Here is a 24,258-nt window from a genome sequence, read left to right on the forward strand (position 1 = left end):
TTTTTTTTTTTTTTTTTTTTTTTTTTTTTTATTCTACAGAGATAGAGACAGCCAGCGAGAAAGGGAACACAAGCAGGGGGAGTGGGAGAGGAAGAAGCAGGCTCACAGCAGAAGAGCCTGATGTGGGGCTCGATCCCATAACGCTGGGATCACGCCCTGAGCCGAAGGCAGACGCTTAACCGCTGTGCCACCCAGGCGCCCCCATCCACCTCCATTCTTAAGGACTCTGATTTGCCTATTTGGGTCATATGCTCACCCCTTGGACCAATACTGGGTCTAGGGTGATGCATTACTATTTTTTTACCTCTGCACCCCATTGTGGCCATGAGAGATAGAATTGTGTAATTGGCAGAGTCACTAGCAACAAAAAGGATAAGAAGACGTACCCTATAGGAAAGAGAGGTGAGGGTGATACAACAAAACTTAGATGAAAAGATACTGAAGGAAAAAAAACAATAGATATCCACTAAATACATTTACTAACACTCTACTATTCTATACCATCAGTGGATGTAGTAGACAGAATAATGGGCCCCCCCCAAAGATGTGTTAAAAGATAAACTAAGGCCTGTTTAAAATTTTAAGAATTTATTTGAACAAAAAATCGATTCCTATCAGGCAGTACCAAACCAGAAGTGGTTAGGAACAGGCCACTGGCAGGAGCTTAGGAAGAGATTTCATAGAAAAATGGTGGAAGCAAAGTAAGGAAGATACTGATTGGCTATGGCTTAAAGCCTAGTTAGCTGTTGTGATTTTATTGTCCTGGGGTTCTGACCTTGTAAACTTGAGGAATTCACAGGCGTAGATTGTGGTTTGCTTTATAGAGGCCATCACAGCATTGGAGCCATCCCAGTCAAATGGCCTCCTTGTTTAATTAATTTAACAAATATTCACTTCCCAAACCCCAGAATTTATGAATATAGTATGTTACATAGCAAGGAAAGATTCAATTTACAGACGGAATTAAATTTGCTAATCCCAGAATATTAAAATAAGATGTTCCTGGATTACTGAGGTGCACCCAATGTAATCACAAAGGTCCTGATATGTGGAAAATTGTGACAGAGGAGTCAGAGTCAGAGAGAAAGTGTCAGTGGTAGAGGACGAGAGCCAAGGAAGACTGGCAGCTTCTAGAAGCTGGAAAAGGAACAGACATGGATTCTCTCGTACAAGAGCACAGACCCGCTAACACCTTGATTCTACCCAGTAAGACCCCTTTTGGACTTCCGACCTTCATACTATAAGATAACAAATTTCTGTTGTTTTAAGCCACAGTGTGTGGTAATTTGTTCCAGCAGCGATAGGAACCTATGACAGTGCTGCAGGCTTTAGAGTCACATAGGCCCGAATCTAAGTCTGTCCTCTACCACTCATCTGTGTGATTTCAGTAAAAGTGGCCTTCCTGAACAACAGCTTTCTATCCTGTAAAAATGAGGCTCTTCATATTTGCCTTCTTTACTAAAGGTTAAATGAGATCACATATGTATAGCCCATAGCAAAGTTCCTGAACATGGTAAGTACTCGGTAAATACTGGTTCCTATTATAACCAGCAAGATAGTCAATCCTCAAAAGAAGTCTATTAGTGGTCTTTGTCATACATTGTCTCCATTTTAAAGATGAGAAAACTAAAGTTCAAGAGGTGTCTGGGTGGCTCAGTCGGTTGAGGGTCTGACTCTTGATTTCGGTTCAGGTCATGACCTCAGGGTTGTGAGATGGAGCCCCACATTGGGCTCTGCATTCAGGGGGAGTCTGCTTGGGATTCTCCCTCTCCCTCTCCCCCTGCTCCTCTCCCCCGGCCCCTGCTCTCTCTCTCTGTCTCAAATAAATAAATAAATAAATAAATAAATAAATAAATAAATAAATAAATGTTACAAAGAAGAAAACTGAAGTTCAAGAATGTTCAGCAATATCAAACTCTGTTTTTAATTTACAGTTTGCAGTCTAATTTCAGGGAACTCCAGAGGGATTCAGAACTCCCAGAGTATGTGCTGAAATCCTTCTCAGCTGCCTTGTGCTAACTGAATGTTCTACTTGTACTCCAGGCTATTCAAGAATATGAGTGATTGTGTGTGGGTTTGTCTGTGTGTTTTGGTGCAGCGGTGGGGGCAGTAGGAGATAGCAGTAGTAATGAATGGGCAACATAAGCAAAGATGCAGAGCTGGGAATAAACCATGATCACTGATCCTAGAGTCATAGTAGGTTTTAGATCTTAAAACAGATTACACAAATTCTTAGCCTTTGGGCCAAACCTGGCCTACCCACATATTTAAAACCAAACAAAGAAATCAAAATGAACTATGTTGAAAACTGAGTCAGAATGTATTAGATAGGTTTTAGGTGTTGCAGTTTGTCACTGTCCCCAAATTCTTCTTTTCATTTCACCTGGCCAATTTGTACATATATCTAAAACCTGCAAGACACAGGTTTCAACTTTTGGCTTAAAGAGACCTTACAGAGTCCTTTATTTAAAATGAGACCTAAGTAGTTTAAGTGTCTGGCTTATAGAAACATGGCTAGATTATGGTAGTCATGACTTTTGATCAAGTGGGGAGAATTATTAAGCCATCGGACAGGCAGATGAGGCCAAATTATGTAAGGTTTGGATATGTTCTTTTCTTTTTTTAAAAAAGATATCTATTTCAGAGAGGGAGACAGAGTGAGAGAGAGAGAGCAGGGAAGGGTGCAATGGGAGAGGGAGAAGCAGATTCCCCACTGGGAGGGACCCTGGGATCATGATCTGAGCTGATGGCAGATGCCCAAGGGACTGAGCCACCCAGGCGCCCTGGATATGATCTTAAGTATTGCAAAAAACCTGTGTTTTGGGATGGTGGTTTGGCAACGCAATGCAGGCTCAAGGCAGATGATAACAGGATACATACACATATAGTAGGAAAACAGCTAGACATATTCCTATTAAGATAAATAGTTTAAGACAGTGAGCAGTCATGGTGGTGCACCACGAATGAGTTACAGGTGTATAGAGAAACTGATCCTCATAGCTCTAGGGAAAACTGGGTAGCCCTGAGCCTGGAAGATCCCCTGAGCTGATTAACACTGTGATGACAACCTTATTTGATTGTCAGGTATTCTACAAATACTGCATACCAATAACTACCATTGTTAGATTCCTATTTTTTTTTTCACATTTAACATCTCAGCAATTCCCTTGCACATTGCATCCGATGGCTTCTTACGGTGACAGGTAGCCAGGCAGAGTTGTGACTCAATTGTTTTTTCAAGTGCATGCATGAACTTGGTTATAGCTGATCAACACTTCTATTGATTTAGGGGTATTGTTTGTATACTATGTTTAACTGCCACTTAAAATGTCTTTAAAAAGATGATACTTTATTTGGCATAACAAAAAGTTACTAGGTATGGAAATAGAACAGTGGGTGTAAACTTGCATCAGTAGGGCAAATATGGGTTATTGGATTAATGACCAAAAATCCTTGTTTTCTCACAAAACAACCAAATAATCTATAGTTCCTTTAAAAAGTGGACAGCCTTGAGTAGATAAAACAAAAAGGCATCTTACTCCAGTTCAAGGTTGGATAAATTACCAAATCCCTCAGAATATAAGAAAGAAATTTACAAGGATGAGAGAGCAGGTTTTGAGACACAAGTACTTTTGTTAAGATATCAAACATCGCTCTGTCAGAAACATCCTGCTGTTTTTGAATAGAAGCTGTCGAATTTTCATCAGTGGCTGAGAAAATGAAACTATGAGTTTAGTCAAGTAGGAAATGGTGATAAACCTTGATACTCTTTGACAACCATCAAAATCAGTCTGTTGGTGTTAAAGTCAATAAAAGGGCATGGATTATATTATATTGTTTATCTGTATGTTTCACGTGGGGGAAAAGGTTGTAAAGCACAGGAATAGATAATAAATGCTACAGAAGCATTAAGAAATAATTTTAGGATGGATCAAAGGTGAAAAGATGTGAAGTTATAGCCAATAACAACTTGAAAAATGTCCAAACTCATTCATCATCAATGAAAATAAAATGAGATACCCTGACATCCACTAAGTTCTAGGATTTTTCTCTCTTATAGTCTCTCTCTCAAGCTCTTCACTTACCTCCTTTATTTTTTTTATCCCCTCCTTTTCATCCTCTCTCTCTCTCCTTCCTTTCCTGCCTTCTCGAACCCTCCTCACACTCTTCTCTCATGAAGAGAGGTGTAATAATGATTTTCTGTTGCTTGTCCTCCTGCTGACTTGGATGTCCTTGGGGCTCAGTCTCCAATCTAAGTGGTTTGTCAATGGTGAGAATTTTTTCTGAATAGACAGCTCAGAGGAATTCTCACACCTACCGTTGCAACAACACTTTTTAGCTTCCTCCAATCCCCAGCTTATCTTCTAAGTACCCTTCCCTGGCTTGTCAACATCTTCACTGCTCCTGCTTCTTTCCTGCTTAGAAAAGAATTCTAAATCTGCTGTGGGAAATCTAGGTTGAAGTCCCATTCTGCCACTTGTGCAATCTTGGGAAACAACTTACACTCTCCAAGCCATAGCTACCGTGTTTGTAATATGGCGACATCCGTATCTCACCTGCCTATTTGACTGACTGTGGTGAGGATCCAACGAACATATGAGAAATGCTAAAGTTTCTATTAAGAGTAAAGGTTGAATCAAATCTGAATATATATTACTTCTTCATTGCTAAAATAACATCTCTTAGTTAACATAAACAGTTCATTAACAAATTCAAGTTGCATTACCATATACATTTTTTAAATTTCTGGGGGTAAAACTTCACATTTTTATTTGGCTTTTAGAATTTAGGGCAAGTGTATCAATTACCTGGTTATTCCTTTTAATTTGATTATTTGAAGTTTTGGCAGGTATAGCAATGAGCTGTTGCTATGTAAAAACAAACTAATGACCCCCTCCCCAACACATACAAATTCCCAACGTCATACTACAAGCAAACATTTATTTAGCTTACAATTCTCAGGGGTTAGCAATGGTGTTGGCCAGTCTAGCCTGGGCTCAGGTGAGGTAGTTCTGCTGTGCTCCAGGTGTCTTTTACTGTGTGTCTGGGACCAGCAGGCTAGCCCAAGCACATTCTTCTCAAGGTGATGGTAGAACAAGGCAGCAAGCAGAAACACGAGCTTGTTAAGGCCTAGACTTGGAACAGGCACACCATTATTTCTGCCCTACTTTATTGACCAGAACAAGTCACATGGCTGAACTCAGTGTCAAGGAGTGGGGAAATATACAGTTGATTCTCATTATTTGTGCTAGGTATGGTCTATAAAGTCACCATGAATACTGCATTACTAAACACAGAACCATTGTTCCCAGGGGAAATACAGGTTTGGTTCCTATGAGCTTCTGATCACATTTTTGTCAACAGATCAATAGATAACCTCATGTAATGTGTTTCTGTTTGAGACCCCTCATATTATATTGTTGAATCATTAACATTAAACTTCTGGCCAAAAATACCAGTACTCATGCTTGAGGACTGTATCTGATACATGCATTTTCTGGGTAAGACACATCACAGCCTTCTTGTGTTTGGGAACACTGGAAAGAACATCTGCACAAAGCCTGGAGCATTTGTACACTGGGATCATCAACAAAAAGTGCAAAACTGCAAAAAAATGTGGCATGGAATAAATTGCAAAAAGAACACTTGTTTTCTAGTACGAGATCTGAAACAAGAAGGCAAAAAATTGCCTGCTCAACCTCAACTGGGAACTCAATCTTTTTGCCACTGTGCACGTCTGCAAATGACTGTGGAAGTGACATGAGTATTAATTTGGGGGTTACAAATAATGTTAACAAGTAGGCAAATTCAAAACGCAGAATCCATGAAAAATCGAGGATCAACAATGCTTTGCCCCTTAACGGGAAAAAACTTCAAAGTTATATGGCAAAAGAGGTAGGCAAAGGGAGGGTTAAAAAAAATTGAGGCCAATAATGCAGAATATTGAGCTCCATCTCTGACTTACTGAATCAAAATCTGCATTTCAGATTCCCCAGATGTTTGTATACACATTCAAGTTTGAAAAATACTGCCTTCAATATGATGATGGGTACATTCATGCCAGAGTGTGGAAGTTAAATCCTACAAATTAGGGGCCTACTACATAATATTTTTATGAGTCTGAAAGTTTGGGAGCATACTGGGACAGCCTCTCTAAGGTGAAGAATAACTTACTTCATCTTGCAATTCCTATTAATAGGGAAGAGGCAGAGGACTTGGGCCTTTTTGGCTTTTTGAGAGCAGCATATGCCACACTTGAAAATATAGCTGCAACACATTTATTGGGCAACATGGATGGCTGCCAGTTTGAGTGGTTCCCTGAGGAAGACAGTGCTCTACAGCAAGTCCATGCTGAAATGCAAGCTGCTTGCTGTTTGGCCCTATGTCTCAGCAGATCCAATGGTACTAGAGAAGTCCACGGTCTGTAAGGATGCTATGTGGAGTCTTAGGTAATCCTAACAAGAGAATCACAGTGCAGAACCTCAGGGTCCTGGAGCAAGGCCATTTGCTGACAGCCTGTCATTTGAAAAGCAGCCCCTGGCATGCAACTGAAAGCCTGGCCATACAGCTCAGTATTATGCAACTATGGTTGCTTATCATAAGCTGGACATTTCAGATTTACCAAGTCACTCTTGGGTAGGTATAACAGCAATCTATCAGATAGATAAGGAGAGAAAGGAGTCAAAGGATTGGAAATTCCTTGGAGGTCAAAAGAGCGACCAGTTGGAAAGTCCTCAAGAAAGGGAACTCAGCATAATGAAATTATCTTTTTCTCACTTCTAAATGCTCCTCTCCTGGAATGTCCTCTACTGGGTGCAGAGTAGCAATATGGCCTGGACCCCAGGTCAAATCTCTGGAGTTATCATTGACAATTCCTGCTCATCAAAGGGATACCTCCTTAAAACAGTTTCTCTTTAATCTGTGCCTACCTCTCCATCTCCATGGTTATTGCCTTAATTCTCTCATCCTTCCACTCTTACAAATATCCTACATTATTAACAAATTATGTTTCAGCATATCTGATGATTCTATTCACTCAAGTATTTATCGAGCATCTACTATGTATCAGACCCTGGGCTAGGCTTTAGGGAAACAATGTGAAGAGTTAAAAAAGACACTCCTGTAGGCCTCAAGGGATTTATAGTCTGGTGGAGGAGAGAGATGAACTTCTGTGTAAAATCCTTACGTGGTTCCCTGCTGTTTTCAGAACGAAGCCCAGATATCTTGATGGGCTTGTCCCTTCTAACCCCTTCAGCATCACCTCTAACCTCAGCGCTTCCATCTTTCCGGCTCCACAGCCACAATACACACTTTCCCTTCTTCAGAGCATCTTCTCTGCGTGGCTAATGTCTACTACGTTTTAAGGGTTCACTCCAGCTGTACACCTTCTGCTGGAAGCCCCTGGACACACCTCCCCCCCGCCTTTAGCTGCACATTTCTGCAGTTCTACACCTCATACTACCACTATCACATATGTATCACTTCATTAGGATTGATTTTTCATTCTTCTGTCCACCTCTTCTCTATGGTGAGTGCAAAGTCTGATTCATAATCGATGCTTGACATTTTTTTTCAGATGTAACTGAATAGGTATATAGGCACCGCCCCCCCCCAACTCTGCAACAGCAGATGAGGCCAACATATCACCTCTGCACGTGACCAATGAGCTTTTGGGACATGACTCCTGGGCATCCCTGGCCTTCAGTACTCCTGATGTGTGGGTGGCAATGCCGTCTTCCCTCTCAGGCGCCCCCTAGCGCCTCCAGATGAAGCTGCAGGAATGGGAGGACGCGGGCGAACATGCGGTCCCAGGCCCCGCATGGCGCATGCGTAGCGCGCGAGCGCCTGGCTCAGATAGGAACAGTCCAAGTGAGAGGGGAGCTGGTAGTGGATTCAGATTCTTTTTCCTTGTGCAGTAGGGAGGTGGCTTCTCTTCTCCTCTCAGATTGTATCTTAATTTGTAAGACGTGAGTGTGGCTCTGCAGAGAGCAAGAAAGGGACCAAAGTGTTGTTAAGTCCTCTTCGTTCTTCAGCTCCCCTCCCGGGGTGGGGGCGGAGGGTTAGACGGTCCCAGGTCAAGAAGCGCGGGGGCGGAAGCGGCGGCGGCTGCTGCGACGGCGGCTGCTGTCAGACCTGGAGCGGGGCCGGACGGAGCGGCAATGGAGGGTCAGCGCTGGCTGCCGCTGGAGGCCAATCCCGAGGTGAGCGCGGCTCGGATCTCGGCCTGAGGCCGCGGGCAGGGTTCGAGGGAGCGGGCTGCCGCGGCTAGTCCCGAGCAGTTTGTTTCTATAAATTGTGTTCTCTGTTTCGTTTTCAGGTCACCAACCAGGTGAGTGAGGTGTCTGTCGCTCGGGACCCCGGAGCCCTCCCTGCCCGCCTCGCCTGCATCTCTACGCTGACTAGGAACCTGGAATTAGATTCAGTGAGGGCCCCTCTTGCTCTGCCTCAGACGGGTGTTCCCCCTTTACGGCCGTATGCCTCCCACCTGGCTCCTGGAGATGCTCCCAGCTGTCTCAGCCCCTCCTCTGGTCCCATTGCCCCGTCATCACGTTTCCTGGGGTCTCCGGCTCTGAGGCTTGTGGCACGTTGACCCTGTATTCCCATACCTCTTCCGTCTTCGTTTTGCCTCCTGCTAGTGCCGATTCCATAATTTCCCAACCCTTGTACCTTCTGGGTGACTAATTTGTCTACACTACCTGACTCCAAGCTTTGTAAACTCGCCCACCCAGTCCTTGTAATTTCATCCACCGCCTGCACTATGAAATCATCTTCCAATCATCTTCTCTTGCTCCATCAAGTCACTTCTCTTCCCCACCACGCCCCCTTTCTCTTCCAGTCCCTTAAAACTGGAATTTAGTTTTGCTTTGGTACCATAGCTCAGTAATAGGGACCCACGCCATTCTTTGCCCACCTACAAACACTTTAAGGTTCCTCCGGGTGTGGAAGGTTCAAGTTTGGGGAAGGGAAAAGGGAACATCTCCCAGCCACTCTATTAAAATAAGTGCTACCAGGTATAAACTTTTGATTTGCTCAGGTGTATTTTGTCTTAACCTGTTTTTCATTCTCAACAGCTCATTGACTTTTTATTGCCCTCTTCTTTTATCATACAATATATTTCCCCCCGCCCCCCATAGTCTTCCTTTTCATCACCAAGGAATAATGATTCATCACATACTTAATTGATTTTTGGTTTTCAAAGCTTGTAGAAAATTCCTTATATACTGAAAGTAGATAGAAATGCTTTATCTTAATGTTGACAGAAAATCCTTCATCGTATGCAGTTTATTTTATGTTTTCGGAATGACTCCGAACTCTTGTCTCTTTAGTAACCTAAAAGTGTACAAAACTGAAAACCGGCATATATCTTTTACATTACTCTTTAGGTGGTATTCCCTGTCCATTATCATGTCCATTTTCTTTTGTTTTACCCCTTTGAAATTTGCTGTTCATTTTTTCCTTAAAACATTTTGACCCTTTTGTAAAAACAGAAAAAAAATCTTTGGGCTGAAAAAATTCAGTGTTTGGAACTAATGATTTAGTGCCATAGGAAAGAGGTATTTTGCTCTCAAACTTAATCCAAAAGGATTTTTACACCTTTCGTGAAAAATCAATTTACCATATATGTAGACGCTATTCTTTTCCATTCATCTATGTGTGTGTTCTTTTCCCAAAACACACTGTTTTGCTTACTGTAGTTTTGTAGTAAATCTTGAAATCGAATGGTATGGATCCTCCCACTTTGTTCATTTTGAAATTGTTTTAGGTTATTTTAGTTCCTTTGCCTTAGCATATAAATTTTAGAATCAGCTTGTCAAGTTCTACCAAAAAATCGTGATTTTGGTGGTGAATGTGTGTCTAAATATATCGATTTAATTTGGGGAAAATTAACATCTTAAACGTACTGAGTCTTGTAATCCATTAAGATGGTATATCTCATCATTTACTTGGCTCTTCTTTGATTTCATTCAACAGTGTTTTGTAGTTTTAGCATTTAGGTCTTGCACGTATTTTGCTAGATTTATACCTAAATGTTTAATGATTTTTGGTACTATTGTAAGTGATACTGTTTTAAAATTTTAATTTCTAATTGTCCATTGATATGTATAGAAATACATTTTTATATGTTGACTTGTATCCTACTACCTTGCTAAATTCACTTATTCTGGGGGCTTTTTTTGTGGATGTTTTGGGACTTTCTATATAGACCATCATATTCTCTCTACTGGTTGGGACCTTCAATACAAAGTTGAATAGAATGGAGAGAGAGGACATCTTTATCTTGTACCAGACCTTGGGTGGAAAACATTTGATTTTTCATCAATAGGTATATTAATTGTAGGGTTTCAGTAAATACTTTTTCTCAGATAAAGAAGTTTCCTCTTTTTCCTAGTTTGCTGAGAGTTTTTATCATGAATCGGTGTTCAGTTTTCTCAAATGACTTTCTACATCCCTTGAAATGATTATTTAGGGAAGAAATAATACCAATTCTATGTAAACATGGAAGAGGAGGGACACTTACCAATTCATTTTAATGGCCAGCATTACCAGACAACCCATAATATGAGTAACTGCAGACAAGTATTCCTCATGAGATCTAAAAATCTTCAACAAAATGTTAGCAAATAGAATGTAGCAATGTGTAAAAGGGATGATAGTTCGTGACTAAGAGCAGTTTATGCAGGTATCGCAAAGTTAGTTCATTCAAAAGTCAATTAGTGTAGTTAACCATATCAACAGACCAATGAACAAAACTGTTTTTAGATGATATTGTTATTTGTTATTAAGATATAAACTTATTTAACTGTGATGTGATCCAGCTGCTATTGGACTTTTCCGAGGTAATCTTAATAAACTATAAAACTCATTCACTAAAAAAACCCCCCAAAACAAAAAATGTACTTTTTCACATTAATTAAATAATACTACTTATATAACACAATATAAATAATAATACCTTTTATAATGCCAGGTATCTGAGAAGGAGCTGGTTATTCTTTGGTGACTAAAGTATTCATGGTTTTCTGCTTTTCATTTCAGTGGGAATATAGACAATAAACAAGTAAGCAAACAATTAGCAATTGTTTTAAGTGCAATGAAAAAAATAGGGTACTGTGATTGAGACTATCAGGAGAAACATAATAGGTTGGATGGTGACAGGAGGCCATTCTGAGGTGACATAAACAGGGAAAGGTTGTTATTTAGTGTATGATTGTATATTTCTGGCTCGCTTTGGCATGGTTCAATTTTAAACTTACTAAAGAAGTTACATGCTTTTAGGGGAGAATGGGCAAATATCTAAGAAGTGGTTAATTTTAACCAAAATTTTCGTGGTTGTTTCTTTATTCTCTATGTATTAGTGACAAAACTGAGGGTAGAAAATGAATAGAAATTTAATAACTGACTTAGAATTTGGAGAATTAATAAATTAAACCACAGATAAACCCCAGCAGTATCTATCCAACACTATTTCCTCGTTGTAATGGAATCTTAGGCCTTTTACTTGTTACAGTTTCATAGTTGCATATGTTATTATTGTGCTCTTAGTTTGAGCAAATACTGTTTTATGTTCTAATGATGCCTAGTTTGTAGAAGAATGATCGATCCATATTTGCTATATGGACATCATTATTAACTATCAGACATCAACTACTAACCATGTGTCTCAGTGGATGTGGTAAACAATGATTTTTCTATTGATTAATATGCTGTCAGTCCCTTCTAAGGATATTTTGTCATGTTGCAGGTAGGACTTACCTGGAATAAAATCAGTTAAGTGATAGAAAAAAATTATCCTCATTTAACTACTATTCTCCTACTTCTGCATCTAGCAATTACTACTAATATAAATTAGTGGTAATATCAAGCAAGTACTAAATAAGTATAATTTCTGTTACAATCTAAATCATTAACACGTTAGTATGGAGTCTATTGCTGCCATGAGCAGGCTATTAAAGACAAGAGAAAGTGACTTTAGAACAAATTTGAAAGGAAAGTGAATATTATTTTCTATTTTCTTAAATTTATAAAATTAGAATTTTTGTTATTTGTCACCTAAAGAAGGAGAAGGAATTCATTATAAATTAGGGGCAGAGGGTACAGTTTTTCAGGTAGAGAAATCTAGTTTGTGTACAAAAACCTGGAGGGAAGAGATGGTTATAGGCCCTTTGAGAACGCAAGGAGTTCTTTGTAGCTAAAGTTAGAGAACAAGGTACAAAAAAAGAGACTTCAGATAATGAAAAAAGGAGGCTAGAAAAGTCAATAGGGCTGAGAGCATCCTGTAGCTCTGCTTGTGGGTTCTGGCAGTGTGAGCTTGAAAAATCATGTAAACTCTCAGACTTTGTTTTCTCACTGGTAAAGGATATAATAAAAGCTACTTTGCCAGTTGCAATAAAGGTGAAATACATTAAAGCTTTTAGTGTGGTTTCTGATACATGATACTTAAAAAAAATATTTACAAATAATTTTAAATTTATTCGGTGGAAAAATTTATCATTGGACCATAGAATAAAAAAGATAAGTGGCCTAAGGATCTTTTATGGGAACGTATTCTTTTTTTTTTTTTTTTTAAGATTTCATTTATTTATTTGAGAGAGAGAGAGAGAGGACACAGGAGCAAGGGGAGGGGCAGAGTGAGAGAGACAAGCAGACTGCCCTTGAGCAGGGAGCTGGACACAGTGTTCCATCCCAGGACCCTGAGATCATGACCTGAGCTGAAGTCAGACACTTAACTGACTGAACCACCCAGGCTCCCCTAAGGACACATAATCTAGTTTACTCATTTTTCTTGACTGGCCAAAATTTTAGTGGCATTGTGAAAGTTTAGTGAGCTAATCAGTCAGAATTTTGTTACTATCCAATGTCTAGAAAAGCCAAAAGACTGGTATTAGAGATTATAAGTCCGTTTATCCTGCTTGATGCAAACTGGATGCTTCTTATTGTGCAGAGATGGCTTTGCGAATGCATTTATAGAATACTCTGTGGGTAGTCTGGAGAGATTTTTGTGGAATAGTTTTAAGATTGTTATTTTGAGTTTTCTCCCAGTTTTGTAAATTTAACTAAAAAGCATATGTGTGTCAGTTCTATAGTTTTTGTAACTTACAAACTATATATACCTATTGTAAAAATAACACATTTTTTTAAAAACTGGAAAATAAAAGTTGAGTTCACACCACCCAAGCTAACTGCAGTCAGTATTTTAGAGTATTTCCATCCAATCTTTCTCTATTTGCATAGGATAATTTTAAACACAGGTTTTGTTTTTGTTTTCATGATCAATGTAGGACAGCTTCATGATTTAAAAAACAAAGTGAGAGGTAAAAGTTGAAGGCCTTCCTCACCCTTTCTTCACTTCCCAGAGGTAGTTACTATTAATAGCTACTTTTGTTCTTTTTATTTATATGATGACTCCCTGTGTGAGTCCACAGAAATCTGATCAGAGGATGCAACTAACGTACTTGATAGATATTGAATTTTTTAAATCAATCTCATTTGATTAGCAATATGAGTAAAAAGTTAAAAAGCGTAATTCCAGTTAAAATTTAGCTATTTTATATTAATTTAGTCATTCATTCCTCAGTTTGTTATTTATCAGTCTCAGTACAGTTGCTGCCTTGGATCTTGGTACTTTTCATACGTATTAGCTTTGGCTGCTATGGAGTCAGTTTACAACAAGGGCCCTCTACGTCACAGTAACTGGTCAGTTTTGTCCAGACTGTCACTAAAATGTTGACTGTTACTTGCTGTTTGCGGCACAGATGTGAAATTACTCTGTTATGTGCATCATCTTGTTTTATAATTTTATGACAGTATGACTTTATGGGGTATATAAAATTGACAAATCTAAATCTTATCAAGGTTCATGTTACTTTTCCTTTTAGAGCTCTCCATCCTGGGCGGGTAGTATTCCCCCATCCAAGTACTCACCAGGCCCAACGCTGTTTGGCTTCTGAGATCAGACAAGATCCCGGTGCGTTCAGGGTGGTATGGTCATAGACTGGGCAGGTAGTATTCTGAGTTGATTAAATGAATGCCTGGTTTTAGATTAGGCAAATATACCTTTCCTATCTATTTAACATGACACAAATAAAAATGAATATTTTAAATATATGTCCACAGCTTAATGGACATACATCAACATATAAATGGCAAGAGTATCTGTTAAAATAAGGATGTAATCATCAGTTCAACAAGTATAACTTGAATATCTTTGGTTTAGCCAGGTACAGTGCTAGGGGATGGGGTTAAAAAAATGAATAAGACACAGTTTCTTCCCTTGACTTTGTCAATTTTAATTCTTTTTGTTTCTAGATAAAACTGAATATCGAGAAGGGCATTAACTAAGAATTTTGCAGAAAGTGGAGAATGGAGAGAGAAGTAGTTTGGAGTGAGTGGGAATAGGTGAAGAATAGGTATAATATAGAGGAGTCCATTGATTTCTGTGGCCCAGACTGTTGGAGAGCATGCAACTTGATTAACTTAATAGGTGTTGAACACATTCTGCTGAAAAAAGTTTTTAATTCAATATATTTCTTATTAAACATATCTAGGACCTTATTTTTGACCAACCATATTATCATTAATTAGTTTCTTCACCAGACAGAGAAGGAGACTAGCTGTTTAATTAGAAAGGTCTTTTTTTTTCTTTCTTTTTTTAAAAAAATTAACATATAATGTGTTATTTGTTTCAGGGGTATAGGTCTATGATTCATCAGTCTTACACGATACACAGCGCTCACCACAACATATACCCTCCCAGTGTCCATCACCCAGTCACCCCATCCCTCCCACCTCCCTCCCCTCCAGCAACCCTCAGTTTGTTTCCTGAGATTAAGAGTCTCTTACGGGGTTTGTCTCCCTCTCAGATTTCGTCTTGCTTCATTTTTTCTCCTCTTCCCCTATGATCCTCTGCCTTGTTTCTCAGATTCCACATATCAGTGAGATCATATGATAATTGTCTTTCTCAGATTGACCTATTTTGCTTAGCATAATACCTTCTAGTTCCATCCACATTGTCGCAATGGCAAGATTTCATTTTTTGTTGGCTGCATAATATTCCGTTGTGTATATATTTGTGTATACACACACACACACATCTTCTTTATCCATTCATCTGTCAGTGGACATCTGGGCTCTTTCCATAGTTTGGCTCTTGTGGACATCGCTGTTATAAACATTGGGGTGCAGGTGCCCCTTTGGATTACTACATTTGTATCTTTGGGGTAAATACCCAGTAGTGCAATTGCTGGGTCATGGTAGCTCTATTTTCAACTTTTTGAGGAACCTCCATACTGTTTTCCAGAGTGGCTGCCCCAGCTTGCATTCCCACCAACAGTGTAGGAGGGTTCCCCTTTTTCCGCATCCTTGCCAAAATCTGTTGTTTCCTGACTTGTTAATTTTAGCCATTCTGACTGGTGTGAGCTGCTATCTAATTGTGGCTTTGATTTGTTTTTCCCTGATGCTGAGTGATGTTGAGCACTTTTTCATGTGTCTGTTGGCCATTTGTTTGTCTTCTTTAGAGAAATGTCTGTTCATGTCTTCTGCCCATTTCTTGATTGGAGTATTTGTTCCTTGGGTGTTGAGTTTGATAAGTTCGTTATGGATTTTGGATACTAGCCCTTTATCTGATATGTCATTTGCAGATATCTTTTCCCATTCTGTTGGTTTTCTTTTGGTTTTGTTGACTGTTTTCATTTGTTGTGCAAAAGCTTTTTATCTTGATGAAGTCCCAATAATTCATTTTTGCCCTTGCTTTCAGACTATACTTTCAGGGATCATTTCTATAGTTTGTTACAGGAAGGTCTTTTCTTATAGAACCTGACTGTATGAGGTGAATGGCACTGTTTATGTAACATGGCATTGTTTCTATTGGTTTTAAAAGATCTCAGTTGATGGTCCAAGTACATGCGACCATTCTTCAGGGAGAAGTACCCAAGGCACTGTCTTATTTTCAAATTTTAGATAATGTTAGCTCAATGAGAACATATATTCTTTTTTTTTTTCCTTCCTTTTTTTTAGAGAAAGAGAGCAGGGGGAGGAGGGAAGAAGGGGCAGAGGGCAAGGGAGAGACTCCTAAGCAGGCTCCAGGCTCAGTGCAGAGCCTGACATGGGGCTCCATCTCACACTCCTGAGATCATGACCTGAGCGGAAGTCAAGAATTGGATACTTAGGGGCGCCTGGGTGGCACAGCGGTTAAGCGTCTGCCTTCGGCTCAGGGCGTGATCCCGGCGTTATGGGATTGAGCCCCATATTCAGGCTCTTCCGCTGTGAGCCTGCTTCTTCCTCTCCCACTCCGCCTGCTTGTGTTCCCTCTCTCGCTGGCTGTCTCTATCTCTGTCGAATAAATTAAAAAAAAAAAAAAAGAATTGGATATTTAACCAAACTGAGCCACTCAGGCACCCCGATAACTTATATTCTTGAAGTAAGATATAATGATGCATTTTTTAGAGGGGGAGGGGCAGAGGGAGAAGGAGGAAGAGAATTTTAAACAGTCTCCACACCCAGCGGGGAGCCCAACATGGGACTTGATCTCACAACCCTGAGATCGTGACCTGAGCTGAAATCAAGAGTGGGACACTTAACCGTCTGAGTCACCCAGGTGCCCCATGATGTATTTTTAATATGATTTTTTTTACCCCTCTCCTGCTTTTTTCTGTCATCTAAACCTTATTTTGTGATGTGTACTTTTATAAATCAACAGCTTCATTGAACACAAACACGTATTAAGACTTCATTGTGAAATTGACATCATTCTCAGTATTTTTTCTCTCTGCGATAGATTAGGGTCTGACATTTTATTTTCGTATGAAATCTTAAGCGTTTACAAAACCGCAAATCTTTCCTTACAGTTGTTTTGCCATGTATGAGAGACAGTGAAGTTCAGTAGGTTTCACTGTGTACTAGAGGTCAGGAAGCCTGTAGTTTACTTCTTATATCAAGCATTTTCTGGTGTTCATATAATTACTGGACTTTTTTGGCTTTATGTACTTTTTGCTCATTGATGTATTTGTGATATATGTGATATATGTCTATTTTTAAACCTCAAGTGTCATCTTTGGTAAGTAGGATAAACTGTGTTGATCATCTAATATAATTCTTTATTTGCTAGAACTTAAATGCATCTTCTTAAAAATCATGTACCGGAAATGAGTTTAACATATCAACCAAACTAAACTGTATGTGTTCAGTGAAGTCCTGGTTTATTATGTTCAATCAAAGTAATGGATTTTTAAAAAATGAATTTTAATATAAAAATTTAATGTTCCTTAGTGGGCATAAATATATTGCTGTCTCTTCCCACCCTGTCCATGGAAAACCTGCTTTACTTCATTCTTACCAAACATCAGTAATAATTGTACCTTTCATTCCCTTTTATTAGATAAGCAGTAATATATGTTCATTGTTACCCTGTTAATGCTACAATTTTTGTTTGTTTCCAACCTCTACCAGTTTCTCAAACAATTAGGTCTACATCCTAACTGGCAGTTTGTTGACGTATATGGAATGGACCCTGAACTCCTTAGCATGGTACCAAGACCAGTGTGTGCAGTGTTACTTCTCTTCCCTATTACAGAAAAGGTAATTGTTAACTAAGATAATAAAGTTTCTGGTAAATGTAATATTCTCTTTCAATGCTGAATTAAAAACATGCTCTTCTTTAAGAACAGATAACTCCCTTCTTGCATAAAATGAGGAAATCTAAAAGACATCTTAAAAACCTAGTTTTATTAAAGAGATAATATTTAGATTTTGATTTATAGATTGACAATAAATCCCTGAGTTAGACTTTTAAACTTGGCTAGTTTTCTTCTTTTATAAAATATGATTAGTTTGCCTCAACGTGTTTCGATATCACATTTAATCACATTTTGTTGTATATACTTTAGAAATGTTAAGTACTAGAATAATCTTAAATCTGTCTTAGAGAAGGTATGAATAAAGAATATTCACAATTTCAGTATATAAAATATGTAACTGTTTCCAATATATATGTGAAAAGGTCTTTAAGGAAGTAGGTGTAATTAATGGCAGGGATTACATTATTTTCAGAATAAACTCAGTATGTGTGGAAATCATTAAGTTTAAATACAGCTTAATTGGCAGATTTAGGATGTGTTGGGGATTATAATTAGCTGTTCTTAGAGTTCTGTGTTTAATTTCAGATCTCCATATTTCAGGCCTTTTTCTAGAACTTTTAAGTTCATTTTAAAACAGCTTTTGAGTCCATATCCTTCTGATTTTTATTTTTAAACTTAGAAACAACAGGATGAAGTCAGTAGTTGTGAAAAATGAGGAAGTAAATGGAAAGATGTGGGAGAAGTGAAGTATTGATGACTTGGTATGTACATGCTCAGGTCATCTTATTTTTCAGGAATAAATGGAGCCAAGTCTCACAAAAAGTAAAAACTAAGCTTTGTTCAGTTCTAGAAATTCCTGGATAATTTTCTTTATGCCATAACTAATTAGCCTCAATTCAGTATATATAAAAAATACTGAAATATTTCTCTTTTCTACTTAAGGTTGTACAAAACAAATTATTAAATTAAGGAAGGGATATATTTCTTCATATTTGCTATTTATAATATAGAAATTCAGTGTTAGAAATTCCTTATTGATTATCCGTTATTAGACTAAACTACTTTTAATGGTGGGGTTGTAATTATTCTGATATTTGAGGAGGAGTTAGGACACTTAAGTTTACTCTCTCTTAGTCCAATGTTATTTTCATCTTTTTTTTTTTGGAGGGGGGGATTACTAAAGTTAGCCAATAGATAGCCATCCCAGGACTCCAATTGTAAAGAACAATAAAAAGAAAAAAAAATCAGTTGCTTAAAGCTTAGGATTTCTTAATTGGTATGATACAAATGTGAGTGTATGGTCTGAATTGGAAATTTCCCAAAACACTCTTTTAAGTTAAAGAATACATTGGATTTGGTCTCCTTCATTTAGTTGGTCATCAGTATTTAAATAAAGCATGTTGTCCTTATCAATAGGACTCTTCTTTAGAGGATCACCAGTACTGAAAAGCTCATTGTGCCTATTGCTAGAAAGAACACAATGCTAAAGTACTAAAACGGAGAATATAATGGAATCTGCGACTTTGGGATCTCTCTTACAATTTGGTATATTCTCATTCCATTCATAAGTGATATTTTAAAGTCACTCAAAGGATATCTATTGGATATTTTAGGAATACAAAGTGTTCAGGCTTCTATGTTCTTTTTTCTCTTTATGATTTTATTTATTTGAGAGAGAGATAGTGAAAGAGAGAGCATGAGCAGAGGGGAGGGGCAGAAGGAGAGAGAAACAGACTCTCTGATGGGCAGGGAGTCTGACGCAGGACTGTATCCCAGGACCCCGAGATCATGACCTGAGCCGAAGGCAAATACTTAATTGGCTGAGCCACCCATGCGTCCCTTAAACAGCCCCTTAAACTTTATTTTTCCAGAGAAAGAGAGAGAGAGAGAGAGGGAGGGCTCATGTGCACATGAGAGGATGGGGAGGGGCAGAGGGAGAGAGGAGAATCTAACCAGGCTTCATGCCCAGTGCAGAACCTCATACGCGGTTCCGTCTCAGGAACCTTGAGACCATGAGTTGAGCCGAAATCATGAGACAGAGGCTGACTGAGCCACCCAGGCACCCCTATAAAGTAGATAATTTTAAAAACATAAATGAGAATCGTATTAATATATATTGACCTAGAACCACCCTGTAATCATGGGCAAATTTGAGTTGGAATATGTAAATCTATTTCATTCTTTTTTAAGTGCTTTATAGTATTCCATGCCATAGTATGTTAACCAGATCTCTATTGATGAATATTAGAAGTTTCCCAGTCTTATGTTTGAGTACTTTTTAATGTGTTATTTTCATATGTAACTATTGACTTTTTTTTTTAATAGTATGAAGTATTCAGAACAGAGGAGGAGGAAAAAATAAAATCTCAGGGACAAGATGTTACATCATCAGTATATTTCATGAAACAAACAATCAGCAATGCCTGTGGAACAATTGGACTGATCCATGCTATTGCCAACAATAAAGACAAGATGCACTTTGGTAAATCATTTTGTGTTACTGCCTGCCCTCTCATCCCCCCCTTAAAAGTTAACTTATTGACCAGTAGGTGGTGGTGTAGTTCTTTCTTTTAAAGTATTAAAGGCAACCTTTTCCTCTCTCATAATGGGAATGTATATTGTGTAGAAGAAATATCAGTCTTTCCCATTCTTTTATATGATAGATAAGCAGAGGTTTAACAACATAAAGCCTATCATTAATCCCAATTTTCTACATTCCCAACTTACCAGTGAAAAGGTTTTTACCTGAAAAAGTTAGCGTGCTTCTAGTACTTTCATTTATCAGTGAGATAGCAAAACTTCTCAGTTTTTTCTTAATATTTTCAGAATCTGGATCAACCTTGAAAAAATTCCTCGAGGAGTCTGTGTCAATGAGCCCTGAAGAACGAGCCAGATACCTAGAGAACTATGACGTCGGTACCTTTCTTTCTCAATCTTAGTTATAGGCAAAGTTGTGTGGGATTGTAGATTCTGTTTGGGGGTTTGTCTTGAAACTGTAGTTTTGAGCACTTGTGGATTTTGTTGTGTCTCTTAATAAAGGTCTTTGTACTTCACATAACATTACCTGAAATATCCATAAAGGTTGATAAATTGCCACTTGTTTTCTATATCCAGAGCTGGATATCTCTCTTTTTGAAAGAGAGAAAAAAATTTTGATAGACAAATTTTAAAAATATTTTATGATTGATTATTGCTTACCATTTCCTCCCTCTAATAAATATATGCCTACTAATACCCTGTGTGTCTTTCACTGGGGATTTGGAACAAGGCTGAAGACAAATGGAGAAAACAAAGGTTTAACAGTAGATGCCAGACTATACTTTAGCTCTTTTATCCTCTTAGTAATGTTTTTGCATGTGTGAAGACACAGGCCTCATAATCAAGTTTTAAACGATTGTACCGTTTCATAGAATTGTTTTAGAGTGGCATTTAAATTTCATTGGTTTTGAAATCTATTTTTCTTTTGAAGGTCTTTTTACCTTTTAGTAACACTATTAAGTAGATGGTAAGTTCTCTGAAATTAGAAGCAGTGTAGTGTACAGATTATTTGGCTAGAAAAATGCCTTACACAGAGTTTGTGCCCAGTAAATTCATTGATTTGAGTATGTTTTAGCATTCTTATATACTTCGATTATCTTAAATTGTTTTTTTTTTAAAACTGCAGATCTCATAAAACATCTTTATTTTACACAAAAGTAAAATAAACAACATAAAAGTCACCAGTTAATTCCACCAATGAGAGGTAGCCACCATTATTAATATTTTCTATAGGGAGTATATATGTATATACACAATTTTTTAAAAGAAAAATTTGATCACACTGTAATACTGTTTTATAACTTGCTTTTTTCACTTAACTTATCACAAACGTATTACATTCCAGTAAGTATATATTTGACATCATCATTTAATGGCTGCATAGCTTTCCATTGTGCAGAATTTTATTTCACCAATAAATTAATTGTTGGAAATTCAGTATTTTTCCTCTTTATTCACTATTTAAAAAAATACTACAAGGCATATTATTGTAGCTAAATCTTTGCAAATACCCTTAATTATATATACTTATGAACAGTTACATGTAAACTCCTAGAACAGAAATTGCTGGATCAAACAGTTTGCATGTTTTTAAGGCTTTGATACGTATTGCCAAATTGCCATTCATAAAGGTACTTTCACCTGAAATTTACTACTTTTGCCCATTTTCTTCATCTTTGCTAATAGTGGGTATTTTAAGGGCATTTTTTTTTTTTTTTTAGTTCAGAAAACTAAAGTCTCTAGCTTCTGATAAATGCATGCTTTTTGCTCCACATTTTTAAACTGCTGACTGAAGCTGCATGATTAAGCATAACTACAGCCAGAGCTGCAGAGGAGCATGAAACCTGAGAAACAGATGAGAGAAGCTTTTTCAGTCTCTATCTGTGAGATGCTTGTTTTATTCTCGTCCCCGTTGAATAAAGTGTTATAACGTTAGTTCTAACAAATAATTCAAATGACTCCCACTTAACATCTGGAAATTACAAATCATCAGATAGTCACTTTCCTAAGTCTTCAGGGGTTTGTGGGTTGGAAAGCAGAGCAATTCATTTGGTTACTCAGAAATCACTCTTTAATATTAAACTGTTCCTCAATTTCTTCCAATTTGTTACCTCTTAACAAAGCTTTAGATGTTAAAATTTAGCGTGGTTGTTTTCTTTTAAAAATTTGGATATAGTCCTTTTTTCCTATTAATATCTTGTGTTCTTATTTCAGGCTATTCGCGTCACTCATGAGACCAGTGCCCATGAAGGTCAGACTGAGGTATTTCACATTTTTCAAAGCTTTTCTTGCCGTGTGTAAGTTTAACCACAGTGGTGTTATATGGCATGTAGTTTTAAAAAATCACTTGGACTTTTTTTTTCCTTTGAGGGAATCTGCTTATGTAAAAGTAGTCATGAAGTAGCTCAAGAACGTGTATCGATAAGCTATTAACAGGCACTTCAATATTGGCCATCTCAGTTTGTCTGTCATTTAGACAGATTGCGGACTGTGGGCTGGTTGCATCTTCCTTATTAGATTCTTCTGACTTATCCAAGTGTTTTGAGAAAAATAACCTGCGTGATAGTACAAGTAGATGAACCTGTAGGATTTCCAGGACTCATTATCATGCCCAACTGTCTAGCAAAAAGCCCCATCGTTCTCTTTGCTCAATCAATCTGTTCTGGGCCAGTATGATGATTTCTGCAATCTTTGTTCTGTTAGTAGTTCTTCACTACTCCTCTCCTTCTTTTGCCTCTTTGTTTTGTTTTCTTGGTTACCCTCATTCTGTCTTCCATTTGTTTTCCTTCCCTCCGAGCCTCACGTTCCCACTCTTGGAGGAAGTTTGTCAAAAGGTATTTCAGTCAAAATGAATAGAGTTTAAAGTTGTTTGGTAAATTTGTAACACATTTAAGTGTTTAACACCAGAGAATTATAGATTTTCTTCTTTCTTATCCATGCATGACTTGAAACCATGTTTTTTTCACGTACAAAGATCATATTGCCTTTATGCTTTAACAATACTTGAAAAAAAATACCTGAAAAATATTTGATTTAAAAATACTGTTCTTAAATATTTTCACTATCTCCCAAAAGTTGTTTTTTGTTTTGTTTTGTTTTTTAAGGAGAAAACAGTTCAATACTATGATATAACTATAGTTTTTCATAGATTGAACTGGGTAACTGAGTGTTTATAGTAAATCCATCTAGGAATTTCAACACTAATTCCCCATATAATTATGCCGTCTAGGTTGCTCTCAAATTCTGTTTTCAGGGGTGTAGACTCTTGCTTTTTGACTAAGTTTACACACACACACACACACGTACACACACACACACACGTACACACACACACACACACACACACACACGGCATCTCTAAATGACTGTAACACCAGGTTGGAAATTAATGAAATGCTCTCTTTTTTAATTGCTTTGTATAATCCTAAGGATATTCTTAATCTTCACTATGCTTTGCTTTTTTGTTCATAAACTTATAGTATTAAAATTAGCAATGATGATGATCAGCATGAGATTATTATAAAATATGAAGATAGTTATTTGTAATAAAGTTATTAAATGCTTTAATACATGTTTACTTGAAAAACTTCTCTTTGCAATATCTTCTCTTGCCTTCTTTTTGGTGGCTTTATCCATATTATGCTTCAATGACTCTTTTTAGATGATGTTCATAGCTTTTTCCAGACCTAAATTCTGCTTTTCTTAATCTTGGATGCCTTTTAGACATCACCCAAATGACCACCAGTATTTTGAAATGCACTTGTCCTTGTTTGAACTTATTATGTTGGATTTGAAGCTTCTTCTTTCCTTTATTTTTCCTGTTTCTTGTAATAGTTGCATCATACATTTTCCCCATTATCACTAATCTAATAGAATTTATTTAACTTCTTCCTGGAAGATCAGCTTCTATGTAGATTCTCAGTCCTTAATCTTTATTCTAATAGTCATTTATTTTTACACAGTTCTCCTGGATTACCTTTCCTGAAATATAACTTGATTATTCTGGGTACTCACATTTTTCTGGTTTTTTTTAGTGTGTAGAAAGCAGTGATGTTCAAGGTGAGGTATGGGTAGAAGTTAGAATTTTCTGGACAGCTTTTTCTAAATTTACTCTCAGAAGAATTAATTGCTTTTGCTCATTTTGTAT

General features: G+C 37.6%; 1 protein-coding gene and 1 pseudogene across 5 annotated transcripts in view; both read left to right on the plus strand.

Annotated features, from left to right (window-relative positions):
* The first annotated feature begins 7,883 nt into the window (after positions 1-7,883).
* UCHL3 (ubiquitin C-terminal hydrolase L3) overlaps positions 7,884-24,258 on the plus strand; it is a 44,041-nt gene continuing 27,666 nt past the window's right edge. Inside the window, exons 1-7 of one of the 5 annotated variants that reach the window (XM_034665315.1) lie at positions 7,889-8,201; positions 8,318-8,329; positions 13,878-13,966; positions 17,446-17,574; positions 19,899-20,055; positions 20,400-20,485; positions 22,326-22,373. In XM_034665315.1, the coding sequence (XP_034521206.1) occupies positions 17,500-17,574; positions 19,899-20,055; positions 20,400-20,485; positions 22,326-22,373 (366 nt within the window). In that variant the 5' untranslated portion in view covers positions 7,889-8,201; positions 8,318-8,329; positions 13,878-13,966; positions 17,446-17,499. Of the gene's footprint in view, positions 8,202-8,317; positions 8,423-13,877; positions 13,967-17,445; positions 17,575-19,898; positions 20,056-20,399; positions 20,486-22,325; positions 22,374-24,258 lie in introns of all 5 variants that reach the window. The other 4 variants (XM_034665312.1, XM_011234332.3, XM_034665314.1 and 1 more) reach the window with 4 other exon arrangements.
* LOC117803226 lies at positions 15,752-15,828 on the plus strand (annotated as a pseudogene).

The sequence above is a fragment of the Ailuropoda melanoleuca genome, chromosome 7 (assembly GCF_002007445.2).
Source record: "Ailuropoda melanoleuca isolate Jingjing chromosome 7, ASM200744v2, whole genome shotgun sequence".
Taxonomy (NCBI): Eukaryota; Metazoa; Chordata; class Mammalia; order Carnivora; family Ursidae; genus Ailuropoda; species Ailuropoda melanoleuca.